This window comes from Schistocerca piceifrons, chromosome 4 (assembly GCF_021461385.2).
Source record: "Schistocerca piceifrons isolate TAMUIC-IGC-003096 chromosome 4, iqSchPice1.1, whole genome shotgun sequence".
NCBI lineage: Eukaryota > Metazoa > Arthropoda > Insecta > Orthoptera > Acrididae > Schistocerca > Schistocerca piceifrons.
In genome coordinates, this window is record NC_060141.1 from 533,227,388 (window position 1) to 533,248,617 (window position 21,230).

General features: G+C 42.1%; 1 protein-coding gene across 1 annotated transcript in view; it reads left to right on the forward strand.

Moving 5' to 3' along the window:
• LOC124795442 (neuronal acetylcholine receptor subunit beta-3-like) overlaps nucleotides 1–19,358 on the forward strand; it is a 167,919-nt gene extending 148,561 nt beyond the window's left edge. The window contains exon 9 of the mRNA XM_047259466.1: nucleotides 18,277–19,358. Coding sequence (XP_047115422.1) covers nucleotides 18,277–18,435 — 159 coding nt within the window. The 3' untranslated portion in view covers nucleotides 18,436–19,358. The remainder of the gene's footprint in view (nucleotides 1–18,276) is intronic.
• Nucleotides 19,359–21,230: the final 1,872 nt, after the last annotated feature.

Genomic DNA, 21,230 nt, shown 5'->3' on the forward strand with positions numbered 1-21,230 from the left:
GAGAAATATTCTAACAGAGGACGAACGAGTGTAGTGTAAGCTGTCTCCTTAGTGGACTTGTTGCATCTTCTAAGTGTCCTGCCAATGAAACGCAACCTTTGGCTCGCCTTCCCCACAATATTATCTATGTGGTCTTTCCAACTGAAGTTGTTCGTAATTTTAACACCCAGGTACTTAGTTGAATTGACAGCCTTGAGAATTGTACTATTTATCGAGTAATCGAAATCCAACGGATTTCTTTTGGAACTCATGTGGATAACCTCACAATTTTCCTTATTTAGCGTCAACTGCCACCTGCCGCACCATAAAGCAATCTTTTCTAAATCGCTTTGCAACTGATACTGGTCTTCGGATGACCTTACTAGACGGTAAATTACGGCATCATCTACGAACAACCTAAGAGAACTGCTCAGATTGTCACCCAGGTCATTTATATAGATCAGGAACAGCAGAGGTCCCAGGACGCTTCCCTGGGGAATACCTGATATCACTTCAGTTTTACTCGATGATTTGCCGTCTATTACTACGAACTGCGACCTTCCTGACAGGAAATCACGAATCCAGTCGCACAAATGAGACGATACCCCATAGGCCCGCAGCTTGATTAGAATTCGCTTGTAAGGAACGGTATCAAAAGCTTTCCGGAAATCTAGAAATACGGAATCAACTTGTGATCCCCTATCGATAGCGGCCATTACTTCACGCGAATAAAGAGCTAACTGCGTTGCACAAGAAAGATGTTTTCTGAAACCATGCTGATTACGTATCAATAGATCGTTCCCTTCGAGGTGATTCATAATGTTTGAATACAATACATGCTCCAAAACCCTACTGCAAAGCGACATCAATGATATAGGTCTGTAGTTCGATGGATTACTCCTACTACCCTTCTTAAACACTGGTGCGACCTGCGCAATTTTCCGATCTGTAGGTACAGATCTATCGGTGAGCGAGAGGTTGTATATGATTGCTAAGTAGGGAGCTATTGTATCAGCGTAATCTGAAAGGAACCTAATCGGTATACAATCTGGACCTGAAGACTTGCCCGTATCAAGCGATTTGAGTTGCTTCGCCACCCCTAAGGTATCTACTTCTAAGAAACTCATGCTAGCAGCTGTTCGTGTTTCAAATTCTGAAATATTCCATTCGTCTTCCCTGGTGAAGGAATTTGGGAAAACTGCGTTCAATAACTCCACTTTAGCGGCACAGTCGTCGGTAACAGTACAATCGGCACTGCGCAGCTAAGGTATTGACTGCGTCTTGCCGCTTGTGTACTTTACATACGACCAGAATTTCTTCGGATTTTCTACCAAATTTCGAGGCAATGTTTCTTTGTGGAACCTATTAAAGGCATCTCGCATTGAAGTCCGTGCCAAATTTCGCGCGTCTGTACATTTTAGCCAATCTTCGGGATTTCGCGTTCTTCTGAACTTCGCATGCTTTTTCTGTTGCCTCTGCAACAGCGTTCGGACCTGTTTTGTGTACCATGGGGGATCAGTTCCATCTCTTACCAATTTATGAGGTATGAATCTCTCAATTTCTGTTGCTACTATATCTTTGAATTGGTGCCACATCTCGTCTACATTTGCATAGTCAGTTCGGAAGGAATGGAGATTGTCTCTTAGGAAGGCTTCTAGTGACACTTTATCCGCTTTTTTAAAAAAAATTATTTTGCGTTTGTTTCTGGTGGATTTGGAAGAAACGGTATTGAGCCTAGCTACAACGACCTTGTGATCATTAATCCCTGTATCAGTCATGATGCTCTCTATTAGCTCTGGATTGTTTGTGGCTAAGAGGTCAAGTGTGTTTTCGCAACCATTTACAATTAGCGTGGGTTCGTGGACTAACTGCTCGAAATGATTTTCGGAGAAAGCATTTAGGACAATCTTGGAAGATGTTTTCTGCCTACCACAGGTTTTGAACAATTATTTCTGCCAACATATCGAGGGAAGGTTGAAGTCCCCACCAACTATAACCGTATGAGTGGGGTATTTATTTGTTACGAGACTCAGATTTTCTCTGACCTGTTCAGTAACTATATCATCGGAGTCCGGGGATCGGTAGAAGGAGCCAATTATTAACTTAGTTCGGCTGTTAAGTATAACCTCCAACCATACCAATTCGCACGGAGTATCTACTTCGACTTCACTACAAGATAAACCACTACTGACAGACACGAACACTCCACCACCAATTCTGCCTAATCTATCTTTCCTGAACACCGTCTGAGACTTCGTAAGAATTTCTGCAGAACTTATTTCAGGCTTTAGCCAGCTTTCTGTACCTATAACGATTTCAGCTTCTGTGCTTTCTATTAGCGCTTGAAGCTCAGGGACTTTCCCAGCACAACTACAACAATTTACAACTACAATTCCGACTGTTCCTTGATCCAAGCACGTCCTGTATTTGCCATGCACCCTTTGAGATTGCAGCCCACCCCGTACTTTCCCGAGGCCTTCTAACCTAGAAAAATCGCCCAGTCCACGCCACACAGCCTCCGCTACCCGTGTAGCCGTCAGCTGAGTGTAGTGAACTCCTGACCTATTCAGCGGAACCCGAAACCCCACCACCCTATGGCGCAAGTCAAGGAATCTGCAGCCAACACGCTCGCCAAACCGTCTGAACCTCTGATTCAGACCCTCCACCCGGCTATGTACCAAAGATCCGCAGTCGGTTCTGTCAACGATGCTGCAGATGGTGAGCTCTGCCTTCATCTCGTAAGCAAGACCGGCAGTCTTCACCAAATCAGATAGCCGCTGGAATCCAGAGAGTTCTCAGATCCAAAGCGACACACGTCATTAGTGCCGACATGTGCCACCACGTGCAGCTGGCTGCACCCTGTGCTCTTCATGGCATCCGGAAGGACCCTTTCCACTTCAGGAATGACTCCACCCGGAATGCACATGGAGTGCACAATTGATTTCTTCCCCTCCTTAGTCGCCATATCCCCAAGGGGCCCCATTACGCGCTTAACATTGGAGCTCCCAACTACCAATAAGCCCACCCTCTGCGATTGCCCGGACCTTGAAGGCTGAGAAGCATCCTCTGAAACAGGGCAGGCAGCTGCATCTGGCTCAGCCAGAGACAGTGCCTGAAACCTGTTTGTCAGACGCACCGGGGAGGCTTTCTGATCAGCCTCCGGGGACGTCTTTCACAGCCTGACACGCCTTGGAACGACCTCCCAATCAACCACAGGCGAGGGCTCAGCGCCACTGCGGGCAGCAACAGGGGCCACCACAGCGGCAGACCGATCCGGGGACAGACGGGACGAGGTTGACATCCCCCTGATACCCAAGTCCGGCTCACCACAGTGGTGCCCATTGGCAACTGCCTCAAGCTGCACGACCGAAGTCAGCGCCGCTTGCAGCTGTGAGCGAAGGGATGCCAACTCAGTCCTCATCCGAACACAGCACTCACAGTCTTCGCTCCTCTGTGGTGGAGAAAAAAAAAGTTCAAATGTTTGTGAAATCTTATGGAACGTAGCTGCTAAGGTCGTCAGTCTCTAAGCTTACACACTACTTAACCTAAATTATTCTAAGGGCAAACACACACACCCATGCCCGAAGGAGGACTCGAACCTTTACCGGGACCTGTGGCGGAGACAGCAGGTCGGACAGGCGGCGGAGATTGTCTTAACGCTGTGACGCCAAGTCCCTCTCTGCGCCTCATTGTCACCAGCAACAGACACAGGCAGCGAGCTGGCGGCGATGTGGCACCAAGTCTCTGGAGGGACCGAATGCGGTGGCAGAAGCAACCTTGTCTCGAACCGGCTGCTGCTGCTGGCGCTGCCACTCATCTCGCTGTCTACCTCTGCTCCCGTGTCTTAATGCGACTACTCAGCGATGACCCAGTACCAGAACTGAATGACGTCCTTTCCTCAAATTCAGCCTCGTTTTATGTCCATTTGTTTCTCTAAAACCTGGTCTCTAGTCACATCGCCCATATGAAAGAGATTCGCTTGAGTGTGGTGGTCACGACTAGATAACTATCCTGTCCTCGCTTCGCGGCTCACTTGCGCATCTGTTATTGTGCCCTTCGTGTTAACGTAGCGTGGCTGACAGCCAGCACTGTTACTGCAGTAACCGTGGCAGCCTCCATGCTACTTTCAGCCACTGACACTTTAACCTAAAATAGTGGATAGTGTCACTATAACTTGCTGACTGAAGCAACGAAGCCGCGCGGGATTAGCCGAGCGGTCTTAGGCGCTGCAGTCATGGACTGTGCCGCTGGTCCCGGCGGACGTTCGAGTCCTCCCTCGGGCATGGGTGTGTGTGTTTGTCCTTAGGATAATTTAGGTTAAGTAGTGTGTCAGCTTAGGGACTGATGACCTTAGCAGAAAAGTCCCATAAGATTTTACACACATTTGAACATTTGAAGCCACGAAAGAAATTTGTACTAAATTGGAATTCCAACCTGAGTCTCCTGCCCACTAGACAAATGTGCTAATCACCACGTCACCCTGGCGCAGTGGCTTTTCAATACTGCACAGGCTACCCTAACACGATTTCCTCCGCACACCAAATTCGCATTCTCCCTTCAGCCATCTTGATACTCCCCCTACATTCAAAGAATATTACACAGGTTCAGCGACAGTGTTAGAATAGTACCTCAGCACTGAACGAAACGTGAGATCCTGCCTGAAACCCAGGCATAGGTGCATTGATCAAATGTAAATATACAGTTCAGAGACCTTTCCAAGTCTCATACATTAGTAATGCATGCCTGCAAACTGAGGGAACAATGAAACTTTGTGGCAAAGCCAGTATTCGAACATGGGTCTTATGGTCACTAGGCCACTGTACTAGGTCAGCGTGGAGTAGTGATTGGTGCATCTGCCCAGAGAACCGGATACCTGGGTTCGAGTCTCGTCTTGGTACAAATTTTCATTGATCTCCTTCGTCCGCATACATACATAACAGATATTTACAAGTTGGAATGGTCTCTGATATCATGTAGTTCCATTTCATTAAATATAGCTGAAAATTTATTACCGATTGTAGTCTAAACATCTGTTCATTGAAATCATTTTTTTTTTCTACTTTTGACTTTTTGTTTGTAAATGGCCTCAATTCGGGCGAAACTGTATAGAGTGTTTGATTGTAGTAGAGTATTTACCGTTGCTGTACATACATATGTGTGTCATGTAGCTTCTGACATTCTTATAATGTGAGAATACGATGTGGTTAGCTGCACCCATGATATCCTTAAGGTTTATGTTACAAATGTTCAAGACAGAAAAACATTGTAAGAAAGGCCATTAGGTAGCACACAACTCCCGTTACTGAAACTGACACCTTCCAAAAATCAGTGACTATGTGAAATAAATACGCTGCACAAAAGACATAAAGTGTTAAGTTGTAGCTGCCACACGCTGCTGCTGCTGCCGTGTCGAGCGCCGTACAGTGCAAGGAAGTGAGGCACATGGTCACTCTTGCACTTGTAGTAGGCAGCCGTTATTGGTGCTGCCCGAGGCTGCGTGTATATTGCTGAGGTGTCCGACGGCGTCTGCAGATATTACTATTGGTCTCCCCGAGGCTTTGTGGCGACGCTGCAATGGCTATCTCCAATAAAGTTCCGATATGGAAATTCCGCTACCGTTAATAGTTGTATCGCTGGGATAGGTCTTCGTAAAGCACTGCAGGCGTCAGGAATAAGTACCAGCACCTATGAGCTTTAAGGTACATCGCATAAAATGAATACAGCTATGCCGCCTACTACTAAATGTATCTACCTTACCTTGGATTATGGTGACACTCTTAAGAATTGCCCTGAACAGCGCTACTTGAAACGTCCCCTTAGAACAATTGTACATGACTGTCCTTAAACTGACACACAATATTTTTAGCGCAACGCAATCTGACTTTCAAAAATCCCTACAAAAGAATGGCCCTGACTAACATTAACCTATACCTTTCACAAATCACTTACCTCACAAAAATCTTCGTCACTCGAGCTACTGCAATACAGCGAGCGCCACTACTGCCAGCTAAATAAAAGATTCAATCTACGGAAGGCACTAACTACTGATAGGCATAGTTAGCAAATGAAAGATTTTAATAGAGAACAAACAATGTATTTACCTTAATAGTGTTGAAAAATCATAATATACATTGCAGTTCATGACATCCAGTCTTACAAATTTCGAAACTCCGCCATTTCTCTCCCCAGATCCACCACTGCTGGCGGTTCACCTCCAACTGCGCAACGCTACGCGCTGTTCACATCCAGCTGCCCAACACTACAATGGCAGACAACAATACAAACTAGCCACAGACTGCACACAGCACAGCCAGTGATTTTCATACAGAGCGCTACGTAACATTGCCAATACGAAAACATAAACAGCCTACTTACATAGCCCCCACGCTCCACACAAAAAATTTTACAAATTGTTTTGGGCAGTGGCCAATAATGATTTGATAAAATTTTTCATAATTACAATAACAAAGATATCAAATGCACACACTTGTCGATACAATGTTGGTCAAAAGCTAAAATTTTCTCACAGTCCATAAAGACAGTCCTGATCATTCATCACAGTAAAATTGCAGTGTTTGTCTCAAAGTCTGAGCAGTAAAAGAAAATGCACACTGAAGTAGTGGATTTCCATGCAGTCTTGAAGAAGTAGTGTTGTCCTTCCAACGGAAAGACAGCGCTGACTCTCGACATGCAGACAGGTAATGGGCCACAACAGAGCAAACCCACAGCTGAGTCATTCGAAGTTTTGAAGAATATTGGTAGGTAGATCATCACAGAGCAGACCCACTGTAGTCCTGGTAGAGATTACGGTATTGGTGGGCAACCAGAGATGCAGACCCACTGCAGTCCTTGTAGAAATAATGGTTCTGGTGAGTCAGCAAAGGTGTAGACCCAAAGTAGTCCTTGTAGAAATAATGGTATTGGTGGGTCATCAAAGATGCAGACCCACAGTAGTCCTTGTAGAGATGGCCAGCAGCCATCTGATGTGACTGTGCAGGTGCACAATCACCATTGAAGAGTCTAGCAGATAATATAGCAAGTCCATAACCACCACTTGTGCACTCACAAAGTTTTTGGAATTGTCGTTAGAACCAGCAATGCTGTTACCCAGGCCCTCGCTGAATTATTAACACACGTGCAAACACTAACAGTCCCTACTTCTCACATATTGTCCATATATTATGACCAACAGAAACGTGTGCAGTGAAATGTAACTTACAAGTTACTTAATTTGATGAACTGGTATCAATTACAATTTTATAACATAAGAATACAATAACAAAGGTACAAAATACATCATTAAAGAACATAATAGTACAGATAAATTTGTAGTAGTACAGGCTTTACAAAAGAATAGAAATAAACAGATACATCAGTGTTACAGGAATTATGACGTAAGTGAATATATAAAATAATGAGAATAGTTTTCGAAACATTAATGTCACACATGAGCATTAAAACAGAACAGAATAAATAATGTCTAAACACCTTTACAAAGAAAATAACATATTATCAGAAAAATTCTACAACATAACTCTTATTAGCTAAACACATAAAGACAGGAAAAACACAAATATACAAGAGTACACAAACACACAGCAGAATAACACAGGGGGAAAGGACAGGGCTTGTTTTCAGTGTAACATTTGGTACTGCAGTATTTTGCCAAAAAAAAACCTTTTTTTTTGTTGGAGATCTCCCTTCGTTCATCATTATTCCCAAAAAGTCCTATCTATACCTGCTTTCTGTACTTTTTTCATATAACTCTCTCAATGCATTTATTCCAATTCATCGCAACTCATTCGCTTATATAGTCTACCCCCTCTTAAGCTAACTTAAATCTACTGAGCTCAGATGCTAAACTAAGGGACGAGGCAATGCAGCAGCATAAAACAATTTATACAAACAGCAATGAAAAAAAATGGAAATTGTGAAAGCAAGCTGCAGTAAATCTAAATTACCAAGCAATGATACATTACAACTAATATGAGCCAATGTGCAGCAACAAGAAAAATAAATCAGTAGTAAAACTAGCTTAACAGAGTAATACAAAGTGAAATTTAGTAGCACTATGCCTGGCAAACAGCAGCAGCAAATGCAATAACTTATATCTGAACACGACATAGCTCAAGCAGAAAAAATATTACACTAAAGACAACAATGCAGACAAGGGAAATGTATATTCACATCTTAATGTCTATGTAATTAAAGTGGTGCACCACAAGAAGTTATTCTACCAAAAAAATTACCAAGTAGTTGAAAAGAAAATTTCGTATGCAACTCCTGTGAAGGGAAATGTCTTTTTATACTCCTTCATTTTTTTGAATAGATCATAAAATTATTTACTGGATCTGTAGGCATAAAATATTTATATTAGTACATCTACTAAATTTTATTTTAATCAATGCTGCAGTGCAGCTAGAAACTAGATAATAAACGAAATGAGCAAATATATATATAAAGCAACATATGAACGTCATTCACTAGGCAAATGTCGTCTCCAAAGGCAGAAAAAATCTCTCAACTAGAAAGACAATAGATGTAAAATGTTTCTCAACGTCTCATTAGGCATTTTAGTAAATATCATAAATTAAGAGCTCCACAGTGTAATCATATGTTTTCAAGTTCGAGCGGGTTGTTTTTGCGATGCTTTCTAGAAAGGAATGTCAATAGCGAGGTTAATGGTCTCTTTTTTATTTCTCCACCTAATGGCTTTTTCTTCAGGCAGGTGGCACTGCTAGGCGCTCACGACGCATTACGTGAAGCTCACTTAACTTTCTTACCGAAATATTTACGACAGCAGTGACAGTCTCATTTAAAAATTTCACAGCTCCAGAATTTGCGTTGCAAATATGTAGCAACAAAATGCTGTAAATATAACAGTGTCCAAAAATATTTTCGTTGGCATTGTTATACATTCACACATTTACACATTTCATAATTCTTAAAGTACGATTCTTGGTTTCCAACATCCTTTTCCGCAAATCCAGAGTCCCTAACCACTATTCATTATTCCTTACCTTATTACACATATACATATTCGTCGACACTTCTTCAATATTTCATCTTAATAAATTCGTAGCATAATCGAATTCCTCATATAGCATCAGCTTATTGATCATAAACATACCGCAACAGTGTAATACACATCGTCATCATAACATCATTACACCTCAGTCAAATCTCAAAAACGTCGTAGCTTTCTGCAACAATGTCAAAACCTATAAAAAATCCTCTGCTCATTTCAATAGTGTCATCTACCTCAAACGTACTTTAAAAATCGTGATCCCATACCAAATATATCATTCAAAGCTCTCATAATATCACAATGGGTCCGAAAAAATATGAACAGTTCGCAAAGTACAGACAAAATACAATTTCGTAAGTGTGAAATTTTCCAACGGTGTAATTACGTAAACATCTGTCACTGCTGTAGTAAAAAAGTTTGTCTCTCTCAGTTAAATGATCAGATAGCTGTGTAATTATGTGTTAGAGAAATATGGTACCGATGTGTAAAGTTGTGTAAGCAAATACCATATTAGCTAGGGCTCCTCGTGCTTGCCAAACACATGGTACACAAAGTAAACGTGTACCCCCCTGAGGATTAATGTAATTACACCCTCAGGTGTTACAGATTACAGCAATGAAATGAAATGTATCACGAAAACCTTTGTGTCATTGTACTTCAAATATCTTTAAAAATAAATGATTTAAGTGCAAAATTAATCACTCAAATACGTGTCCTGTAGCGCTAAATGTGCGTCTTGTTGTAAGATAATCTCTGTGGAAGTCTCGTAGTTATCGTCTTCCGAAAGCTAAGTTCTGTAGAAGTCAATGTACTTACCTCATGATAAACAAAAGTGAAATGCTTTGCGTATAGATATCTTAGTTATTACGCTTATTGCCGTGATGAAGAAAGTACTGTGCTGTAACGTATTGTTGTGCTACAGAAGAGGCTGTCTCATTGTAGCTATACCACAAAAGTTACAACTAAAATGTGTTTTATTTTCCAGAATAATTCAGAAAAACTGTGCAGATACGAAACAGAAACACCGCAAAAGCAACATTGTAAATTGTCACTCATTAGTAGCGTCGTGATACAGTCGTGTAGCTGTCACATAAACTAACCACTGTTTCATCTGGTATCTCACAGAAAGTACTTTAAATCCAGAATGTATTTTCAAGTATACCAAAATGTTGCATTAAAATCTCAATAGCAGTACCAGTATATGTTCTAAGTATGTAAGCCTTACTATAACACTGTGTTATCTGTTCACAATAACAATGCATTCGTAATTTCTGTTTAAATAAGTTCTCTTCGTTCTTGACTGGATATTTAACTTCAAACATTGTTGCATGTTAACAGATTCTAAATCTGACAATGCATACTAGAAATGTGAAGTGAAAAGTTTTATGGCAAAGACAAAGTTAAAAAGCAGATAATCTTTCAATAAACGGTTTTACATGTTAAATGTGGTGCAATCCTTTACTCTTCATAGTACTCACAGTTTGAACTTGAATGCAATTATCATGCGGTATACATCGGTAAAGAATACTGGAATTTTTGTCAAGGTTAGCGTCTATGTTATTTTCCGCTGAGCCAGCCGGGGCACGTGGCTGCCTGCGGTGCGAGTCATTGTCTGTCTCATTGTTGGCGCGCGTCGTTATTGGGATTAGGAGACCTAACTTCTACAAATTCACCTTGTCGAGAGGGCCCTGCCCTGTTTGAAGCTCGCCGGTTCTGATGCAATTCAGGTCTGTCGTTAGGGTTATATCGTCTGTCGTCATGTCGATAGTTCCTGTAGTTTCTTTCTTGTCGGTTAAGTGGTGGAGAATTTCTCCCTGATTTATCACTGCACTGTGGACCATTGCATCTGAAGTTATTGTGTCTCCCGTGATATTAATAGTTCTGGTTGCCATATTGTCTGTTTCTATGATTGTCTCTGTCATATTCATTACTACGGAAATGCGATCTTTCTCTGTAACTATTACTCTGCCAGTGGTTGTCATACGGGCGGTGTCTGTTTTGGTCACGATTTGTGTTGTGAGAGTAGCCTTGTCGTGTCCAGTGATTATTTCTTTCATCGCAGAATTGCGACGGATATGACCTGTAATTGTTGTGTTCCCGTTTTCGCCTTCCGCAATTGTCAGTGTCAATTTCCAATTCTTGCAACAGTCCCTGAAAAGCTTCAATGTCGTCTTTGCAAAGTCCTGCCAAAATAATATGTCGTAAATGTTCAGGTAATTTGATTAAGCAAATGCAGATGAGTTCTGAGGGGCTGTATGGGTTTGACAGGTACCGATTCTTGTGCAACATGTCTTCAAAATGTTTCACAAGACTGGAAAATTCAGATTGTTCGAAATGTATCATCATTATGATGCTATGTTTTACTCGGTCTTGTGTAGCTTGAGACCAATATGCTGAGCGGAAGGCATCGTAAAATTCTCCTTCACTGTGACAATCGTGAATGACCGATCACATTCTTACAGGTGGTTCATTCTCTAAGTAGCCACACATAAATTCTAATCTGTGCTCTAATGACCAGTTGGGAGGAAAGCAATGAGAGAATTGATGGAGCGATGCTTGTGGATGAATGTCGTTGCCAGAATTCTTAAATGTTTTGATTTTACGTGTAGTAATGAACAGCTTATAGTCAAAATCATCATGTCGGCGAGTCACATGTCGGTCATTGTTACGTCGTTTCGGCGGTTCCATCTCAAAATTCGGTGGGCCTTGCCAATTTCTTTCATAATTTCCGAAGTGTCCTGTGTTATTTTTTTTGTGGTTGTTCCGTATTTCTAAGTCCTTCTTCCCGTGTTGAAGCGCGAGTGTCCTCTGAAATATGTAATTTTTGTATTACTTGTGTCAGCTGATCTTGTACTTCCCGGATTTCTCTTTGGTATTGCGTATTAATTTGATTCTGATTTTGTTTGAATTTCCTAATTTGTTCGCACTCTTCTGTGTCATTAAAGACTACCGGTTTCATTCAGATTATCATCTACCTTCGTAGATAAATTATTTAGCTAATCCGAAAGTTCAACTACTGTCTCAGATAATGAACTAATTTCCTCCATGTGTCTTTCAACTGTGTCCTTTAAGTTTTCCTGAGTTTTTGCAAGTTGCGTAACCACCGAATCGGTAGATGCAACTGAGTCAATTTTAGCTTGCAAGGTCTCATGATTTTCATGAACAATAATTTGCAGTTTCTTTATGGCTGCTTCGTGATTCTGTAATGCATTTTCATGCCGCGAAAAAATAGGTTGAAAATGCTCACGAATTTGTGTTTTTACGTCGTTACAGACTTTTTGACATTTCGATTCGATTTTATGTAACTCAGTAGTTAAATCTTCACGTGTTTGTTCAAGCGTGGTGTGAAGATTTTGTTCCATTGCGTCTAACTGTTGCTGTGTTTGTGTCTGGTGTTGTTCCATTGTGTCTAACTTTTGAAGCTTTTGCTGTGTTTGTCTCTGATTTTGTTCCATTGTGTCTAACTTTTGAAGCTTTTGTCCCATTTGTTGCATTAATTGTAATAACAATGTACTGGTGTCTGAAACATGTTCCTGAGTGCTTTTCGGCAGTGAATTTGCACCGGCAACATTCACATTTTGTCAAGCAGAAAATGTGTCTTGACTCATTTTAGAAAACGGCGTGAACCCAAAACCTGAGTCTACAGTATTTGCAATATTGTGTTCTGTCATTCCCGATTCCTGAGGCGAGCTGTTGCCGACCGATCCGTCGATAATGCTTTCCTGTTCACTAATTGTTGCACTGCCTACACCATTATTTGCAGCCCGCTCCATTTCCCTATGCACAATTACCAAATTACTACTTTGAACATTATTTAATTCATTACATGGTGGCGCTAACACACTGCTCTCGTCTTCACTGTCATTTCTCAGTTTACTTTGGAGACTAGTATTACGTTTTTCACACGCCATTATTGTCACAATATTTCACACGACAACACAGAAAAACACAATTTGAAGAGCAAAAATAAGAGAATACATTGACATAGCACTGAAAATAATATCTAGTTAATTGCAAGCGCTGCTGCGAAATACTTGGAGCAAATCTACGTGCATGCCACAACTGTTTTACTGTACGCGCTAGCAATAAACAATAGTTACACTAATTACACAAGCTACAAGAAAAAATCAGAAGATTCCAGTGAGGTATCCTCTGCTAAGGGTCGACATACGAAACATCCCCTTAGAACAATTATACATGACTGTTCTTAAAATGACACACAATATTTTTAGCGCAACGCAATCTGACTTTCAAAAATCCCTACAAAAGAATGGCCTTGACTAACATTAACCTATACCTTTCACAAATCACTTACCTCACAAAAATCTTCGTCACTCGAACTACTGCAATACAGCGAGCACCACTACTGCCAGCTAAATAAAAGATTCAAACTACGGAAAGCACTAACTACTGATAGGCATAGTTAGCAAATGAAAGATATTAATAGAGAACAAACAATGTATTTACCTTAATAGTGTTGAAAAATCATAATATACATAGCAGTTCATGACATCCAGTCTTACGAATTTCAAAACTCCGCCATTTCTCTCCCCAGATCCACCACTGCTGGCGGCTCACCTCCAACTGTGCAACACTACGCGCTGTTCACATCCAGCTATCCAACACTACAATGGCAGACAACAATGCAAACTAGCCACAGACTGCACACAGCACAGCCAGTGATTTTCATACAGAGCGCTACGTAACGTTGCCAATACGAAAACATAAACAGCCTACTTACATACTCTTTAAGTGGACGCTTTCTTAATTGTGCAATGTACAGGAAAATATATCACAATAACGATTCGTATGGTTAGTGGAGCGAAGGTATATAAAGTGTTGTTATTTTTTGACCTGCACTTGTCTATTTTGAGATAAATGTACGTGCACTTTCCGCCCGTTTTATTAGACCGCTGTTCTTAAGATTATTCACAAATAAGTAGAACGACTTGAAATACAGGTTTCGAGGGAGCGCAGCAGAGCACGAAATTCATTTTACGGATGTTACCATTATGTGGATATAAAGTACTTTGGCTAGACTTTATTACACTGAATTATTGATGGAACCAATTTTGCACTAATTTATCACAGATTGAGCAATAAATCAAAGAGAAGGAAATGAAAATTGGATGATGCTAGACGACAAAAGTCCCACATGTAGTCAAACAAATATTCTCCAGCTGTATAGAATCAATCGAAATATCACATGTAGTACGATGAATTGGTTGGGTCATTAAAAATGTGCTTTGCTGATGTGAAACTGTGCATTCCATCGCATTTCCGGTATCCAACTAAGCAGTATAAAACCAAACACCGTCCTAACAGGGCTTTAAGGCACAACGTCCACTGACCGGCAGGTGTATCATCCTAAGATCATAGGCGTCGCCAGATGTAGTGGTCAGCACACTACACTCTTGACCATTGTCAGTTTTCGTGATCGATGTAGCTACTTCTCAATCGCGTAGCTCCTCAGTTAGTATCACAGGAGTTGAGTCTACTCAGCTTCCCAACAGCACTCGGCAGTCCCGGATGGTAACCTGTCCAAGTGCTAGCTAACGCCGGTGATGATGGGAACCGATGGTACCACTGCGGAAAGGCAGTTGGCAACTATGCGATATATCAACTCGAAATGTATTTTAAATTTGTTTTAAGAGTGTGGCGTCGATATCTTGGTCAGCGGAGTCATAAATTGTCGGGATTTGAATATTCTGGTACGTCTGTAGCCTTTCGTGGACAAATAGAATATTCCAAAAATTAATATAGGTTACAGACCGAGTCGTGCTGTTAAGCCAACGTTTCGGCCACCACTGCTTGTGGCTTTGATCAGGGTATGTAATGATAGACACTGCCGAACTTAACGTGAAGTTACACATTGTAACGTTGATCCCTTTAAAAAGATGATGCAGTCAAAACGTCAGAAAAATTGTTTGAAAGTTATACCATGATTACTTTTATTTTTCAAGTATGTGCGTATTCCCCAGACCTAATTCATATTCCACATGAGAACGTTTGATATTGTGGAAGCAAATGGCAACCACGAAGGTCAGCAGTAGGAGATCTCGCTGCTTACAGCTGGACATTATCTTGATGAAATGTAAGCCCCAGATGGCTTGCTATGAAGGGAAACACAAGGGGTGCAGAATATCGTCGACGTACTGCTGTGATGTAAGAGTTCCGCCAATGACAACCAAAGAAATGCTGCTATGAAATGGAATGGCTCTTCAGACCATCACTCTTGGCGTCGATCAGGTCGGGATCCCACCACAGTCTGGGGTGACCCCAGGCAGCACTCATTACTAAAGACATTTCTACCACAGTCAATAATATTCCAGGTCGAAGATGTGCCTGGAGATGCCCAAGGCAGCGGTGGGATACCAACTTGTATATCGACCGCTGTATGGCCAGACAACCAAGAATGGTGGTGTAGAGTGCCATTTCTTTTCGTAGCAGTACCTCTTTCGTTGTCATCCGCGGAACCCTCACAGCATGGCGGTATTCTATGACCCGTTTGGTTGCCCTTCATGGAAAGATAACCTGTATTTACGTTCCAGCAAGACAATTTGCTCGAGCACACGACGACTCTTCGTGATTACCAACCCAACCTCAGCCAGCAAGATCTGCAGGCCTCTAGCCAACTGAGAAGGTTTGGAGCATTTTGGTCAGGGACCTCCAACCATATCGATGTTTTGAAGATCTAACGTTCCAAGTTCACATAATATGACATATCATCTCCCAGGAGGACGTCCAACAACTCGGTCAATGAATACCAAGCTGAATAACTGCTAGTATAAGGGCCCGAGGGACCAACGCGTTAATGACTTACTCTTTCTCTTCAGTAGGTCATCCAACTTCTCTGAAGCTGTAATCATTTATTTGTCTGTACTTGTACATCACGTCTACAGATCTCCATCCCATTCCGCTGATTCCTTCATGGTGCGCCTTTTCTCTCTTTTTTTTTTTTTTTTTGACTTACAGTATATTTGCAACTTATTGCTTAAGTAAATGTATGTCTTCCCATGTCTGTATCTGGCGATTCGAAATGATCAAAAACTCTGTTACCGTTACAGACCTCTTTGTTATATTTTGTGGTTTCCTATTGTTGCCGACTTCTTTCTCTCTTATTTGGTATTCGTCTCACAAAGGTATATTTCTTATCTCGATTTATTTTCAACGTATTTGCTGTCCGCAGATATATTTCCTTCGTAGTATGTCAGCGGGTCACTTAAAACCAAGCAACGCACACTGTAAGTGCAGATAAGTGCGGACGAGTACATTTGCTCGAGGAAGTCTTCAATAGGGCAAGAGGAAATAGACTACTAGCTGGTTGATGTCCAAATTGTCCAAAAGCGGCATGTTGTACCTGGGAACTCATTTATTGTGCTAACATCAATGTAACACGATAACTTTTCGTGATGCCTGCTAAGAGTAGTTATGCCTTAAGTCAGATTATTTACATTACCTCGATTTTGCGGAAGAATGGAATCTAACTGCTTGGACCTATGCACACTGTTCTATTTGATGAAATTATCGATAAGATCCTTGACAAGTAGTTCATACAATATAGAGGACGCGTATTCCATTGCAATAACGCTTTCTGTAAATTTGAGTTCCTTAGCACTGGCATACGAACTGAATCCATCATGCAAGTATTACAGTTCATACAGCAGAAAAGGGTCTTCTACTAGGTAGACAGTCATATACGTCATTTTTTCATCCCGGAATTTGTCCCTGATTGATTGATGAAGTTCTCTTTGAGCAGCAAGTTAAGGACAAAACACATTAAGATCTAGTCAGTGGGAGGGTCTGACGGTCAATGTGTCATGTGGCATCACGCATATGACTATGTAGATTTTCGTATGCAACACATATTTTTCGCGTGGTAAATTATTTTTCTAATCAGAACAAGGAAAACCGGGTAGGCGCGAGTAAGACTGTTCTGTACAAACATAATTACGTGTACATAAAAATATTCTGTTGGTAAATGGCCTGGTGCAAGTCTTTCTGCTGGACGGCACTCCCTCGACTAGCTTGTTCTCAACTCACCCCCGTCATTCAACGAGGGAAAGGGGACGTACAATTTGGCTGTCATCGGGACGTATGTGTCCCACTATAGGTTTTCAAAGAAAAAATTGGAATTTGTTGTACATTATTGCTAAGTATCACTGTCCCACTGCTATAGGGAAGTCTACTAATGGTTAGCAGAATTCTTTTAACTACAGATTGCTGCTATAGATTGTGTCGTCGTCAAGTTTCATTGTTAGAACTTGTGTCTGTATTGTCAAATGACTCTGAACACTATGGGACTTAACTTCTGAGGTCATCAGTCCCCTAGAACATAGAACTACTTATACCTAACTAACATACGGACATCACACACATCCATGACAGAGGCAGGATCCGAAACTGCGACCGTAGTGGTCGCTCGGCTCCAGACCTTAGCGCCTAGAACCGCACGGCCACTCCGGCCGGCTCTCTGTATTGTCACAACGACTTTGTTCGTACCTGCACATAGGCAACGCAGTTGATGGCCGGTGTGGCCGTGCGGTTCTAGGCGCTTCAGTTTGGAACCTCGTGACCGCTACGGTCGCAGGTTCGAATCCTGCCTCGGGCATGATTGTGTGTGATGTCCTTAGGTTGGTTAGGTTTAAGTAGTTCTAAGTTCTAGGGGACTGATGACCTCAGAAGTTAACTCCCATAGTGCTCAGAGCCATTTTTTTTAGCAACACAGTTACCAGATTCGTAGAGCAGATTGCCTTCGCGACTTCCCCCGCATATGGTGTCAACTACTTGCAATCACGAACTTAGTTTTACCACATCGCAAACGAAGCACACGCCTCGACATCATTCCCCAATGGAGAAAGACTGGAGCATTATGGACAGAGCCCTTCGACTAGCTCGGGATTTTGACGATCTAACGTGTCAAGTGCACTTAATTTGCCACTATAACCATTACGTGGACATTCAATTCCTATACCAATCAGTGCCAAGCCAAACGATTGCTTGAATAAGGGCCAGAGATGGGCCAACGCGTTATTGACTTGCTCAATTTGCGAAGCTCCTTCTTCTGAATATATCATCCAGTTTTTCTGAAATTGTAATAATTTTTTGGTCTCTGTATGTACATCACATCTTCGGATTTTCTTCCCATTCGCATATTTCCTTAGTGGTGCATCGTTTTCTTCTTTTCTTTATTTGTGGTGTCCATTTTCAGCACTGTCTTGTACTTAGTTAGTTCTTGGCATGCCTATTCCCTGCTGGTCTGTTTCCAGGAAGAAGACGATGCTGAGGGCCTGGTGAGCGAGGAGGAGCCAGTGACAGCTGCCACGCCCGCTCCAGCGGCGCTCCTGGCGCTGCTGATCAACCGCCTGGGTCTGGTTGCGTCGACAGCCACCTGTGTCGCCGCCCTCTCCGTCAGACTCATGGCTTAAATCTCTACTCCCTGCCGAATACTGGCGACTCATGTGGATATCTGTGGACGGCGACTACCTTCCCAAAATAATTCTTCACTTACGGACATGTCGTAAAATGAAGTGTGCTTCCATTCCGTCCAATGTGAAGGATCTCTCTTCAGGTCTGACCTGCAACTGCCTTGCTTTTGGCGAGCCTTACGTTGCTGAGCAGATCGTTGAAGCAATAGCTCGACACTTACGCTTCAGACCAGTCATCAACAAATAACTACGGCTACCACATGAGAGGGCCAGTACCTTTTGAACTGTCGAAGAGGGCCAGTATCTATTGAACTGTGGAAGAAAGGGAGGGGTGGCAATCTGAATGTGAATTTGCTTTAGTTTAAATGGTCAAGTGGCTCTGTGGGAGAAGGACTGTACTCAAAAAAACTTAACTGTTGTCGAGTGCCCGTTCCGTAGAGCGATTCAACGCCCCTGACATGATTGGAACTTCATGTACTCAGTGTATCAGCAACGAGAAATTCGATCTCCTGTCAACTTTCCGTCACTGTGGACTTCTGCATCGCTTTTGTTGTTTTTCGCCTATCACAGCATCCTTTACGTTTGGCTATTGTTATTAGTGACGCACAGAAATTATTCTGTTGTCCTAGAAATCTGAATATCTTACTGGGACAGCTTTCTTTCGCTGCCATAAAGAACGCCTTACAGGTTTGTAGCGTTATGGTACCACAGTTCTTTTCATGTTACAGTTTTGGCCGCAAGCTGGAAGCCGTAGAGATAATCTTGGGCCTACAATGCATAAAAAAGTGAAAATTATGAACAAAGCACAGTGTTAATCCATGGAGTTGTTACTTTCATTACTTGATAATCACAAGGACATTAGAGACTGCCACGCCATCTCACCTAGTCAGAGCAGTGTATTTCACAGCGAAAATGAAAATAAAAAAAAATTGAAAAAGGTAATTAAGTGAATCTAATGTAATTCCTCCTTTGTTCCAAAATTTTTTGTGTTCCGCCTATTACATTTGGGCCTCTATATGAGACAGGTCGTTAATCTTCATATTATTTTTAAATATGTGAGAAAATGTACCACCATAGCTGTATCTTGATAATGTCTTTATTGCCTCACATGACTGGTTTCGGTGGCACATTAACGTCATTCTCAGACGCCATCACTGCTAAAAGAGTATTACATTTCCATGGTGCATTTATTGTGGAGCCCTGAAACTAGTACATGCGGGCATTGTAGACAACACGATGTGGACTAGAGACCCCTGAGGAAAAAAATGGTTCAAATGGCTCTGAGCACTGTGCGACTTAACTTCTGAGGTCATCAGTCGCCTAGAACTTAGAACTAATTAAACCTAACTAACCTAAGGGCGTCACACACATCCATGCCCGAGGCAGGATTCGAACCTGCGACCCCGTAGCGGTCGCTCGGCTCCAGACTGTAGCGCCTAGAATCGCACGGCCACTCCGGGCGGCAACTCCTGAGGAAAGAGAGCCCATGTGTACTAGTAAAAGGCACTCCACAATAAATGCGCCAAGGAAAAGTAATACCTTTTAGGCAGTGATGGAACCTGACGACGGGCGGTAATGTACCGCCGCAACTAATCGTATGAGATAATTAAGACAGTCTCAATATAAAGCTGTGGCGGTACTTTTCCTCACATATATCATCAGCTGACGTCTCTCATCCACTCAGTAGGAAGGACATCCATAAATTATTTTTATATGTTTCTCGTGCTTTATTCGCAGAGCTGCAAATTTAATCGTATTCCGTACAGAGACAAATTTAACTGTGGACTCACATACGCCAAAAAAGAAGAGTATACGAAAATATGTTTACTGTGCGTTCATTCTTGTTTCGTAAATATTTGTGTTTATTACTGCACTTTTTAGATTAAACGAGTCGCTTTGTCACTTAAGTTACGTGAATCTATAGCTATCGAAACACCGAAGCGATTTAAGAGTCAGCAACTATTCAATATGGCAATGTGATCTGACGGTATTACATTTCAAACACAATTTCTAGGCTAGCTGTATTAGACAGTATCAGTGGTACCCCATAAGAAAACTTGTTACACTTAGTGAGAATAACCTCTAACCCAGTTTACACGTCGAATATCGCTTTTCATCATGACTATGTTGAATACGTGACGAGGAAATCTGTAGATTTGATGTTGAGACAAATAAATAATTACAGTTTCAGATAAAATGAATGATTTAATCAAGAGAAAGACCTACACAAACTGAGAAAGTTAATCGAAGTCAATAAAGCATTGGTCCACACCTGGCTCTTATGAAAGCTGTTATTCAGCTTCGCATTGATTGATAGCGTTGCTCGATGTCCACCTGCCTGATATCATGCCAAATTGTGTCCAATTGGAGCGTTAGATAGTCAAAATCTCCACCTGGTCGGGGGGCCCTTCCAAAAATGCTACAAACGTTCTCAATTGGGGAGACATCCGGCGACCTTGCTAGCCATTGTTGGGTTTGGATAGCTCGAACGCAAGCAGTTGAAGCTCCAGACAAGTCTTCGCCGTGGATTGCCTTCAGTGAAAAATTCCGGCTCGAAATGAGCACGATTCTTTCGCGGCAGGAGGCAATTTCCGTTAAAATCTTCTAGGTTGTCGAGCGCATCATGTTGTAATGTGTACCAAAGTTTTGGCCGGCAGGAGTTTTCCTCAGAGAACGGCCTTGCCCCAGTGGTAACACCGGTTCCCATCAGATCATCGAAGTTAAGCGCTGCCGGGCTGGGCTTGCACTTGGATGGGTGATCATCCGTTCTGCCGGGCGCTGTTGGCAAGCGGAGT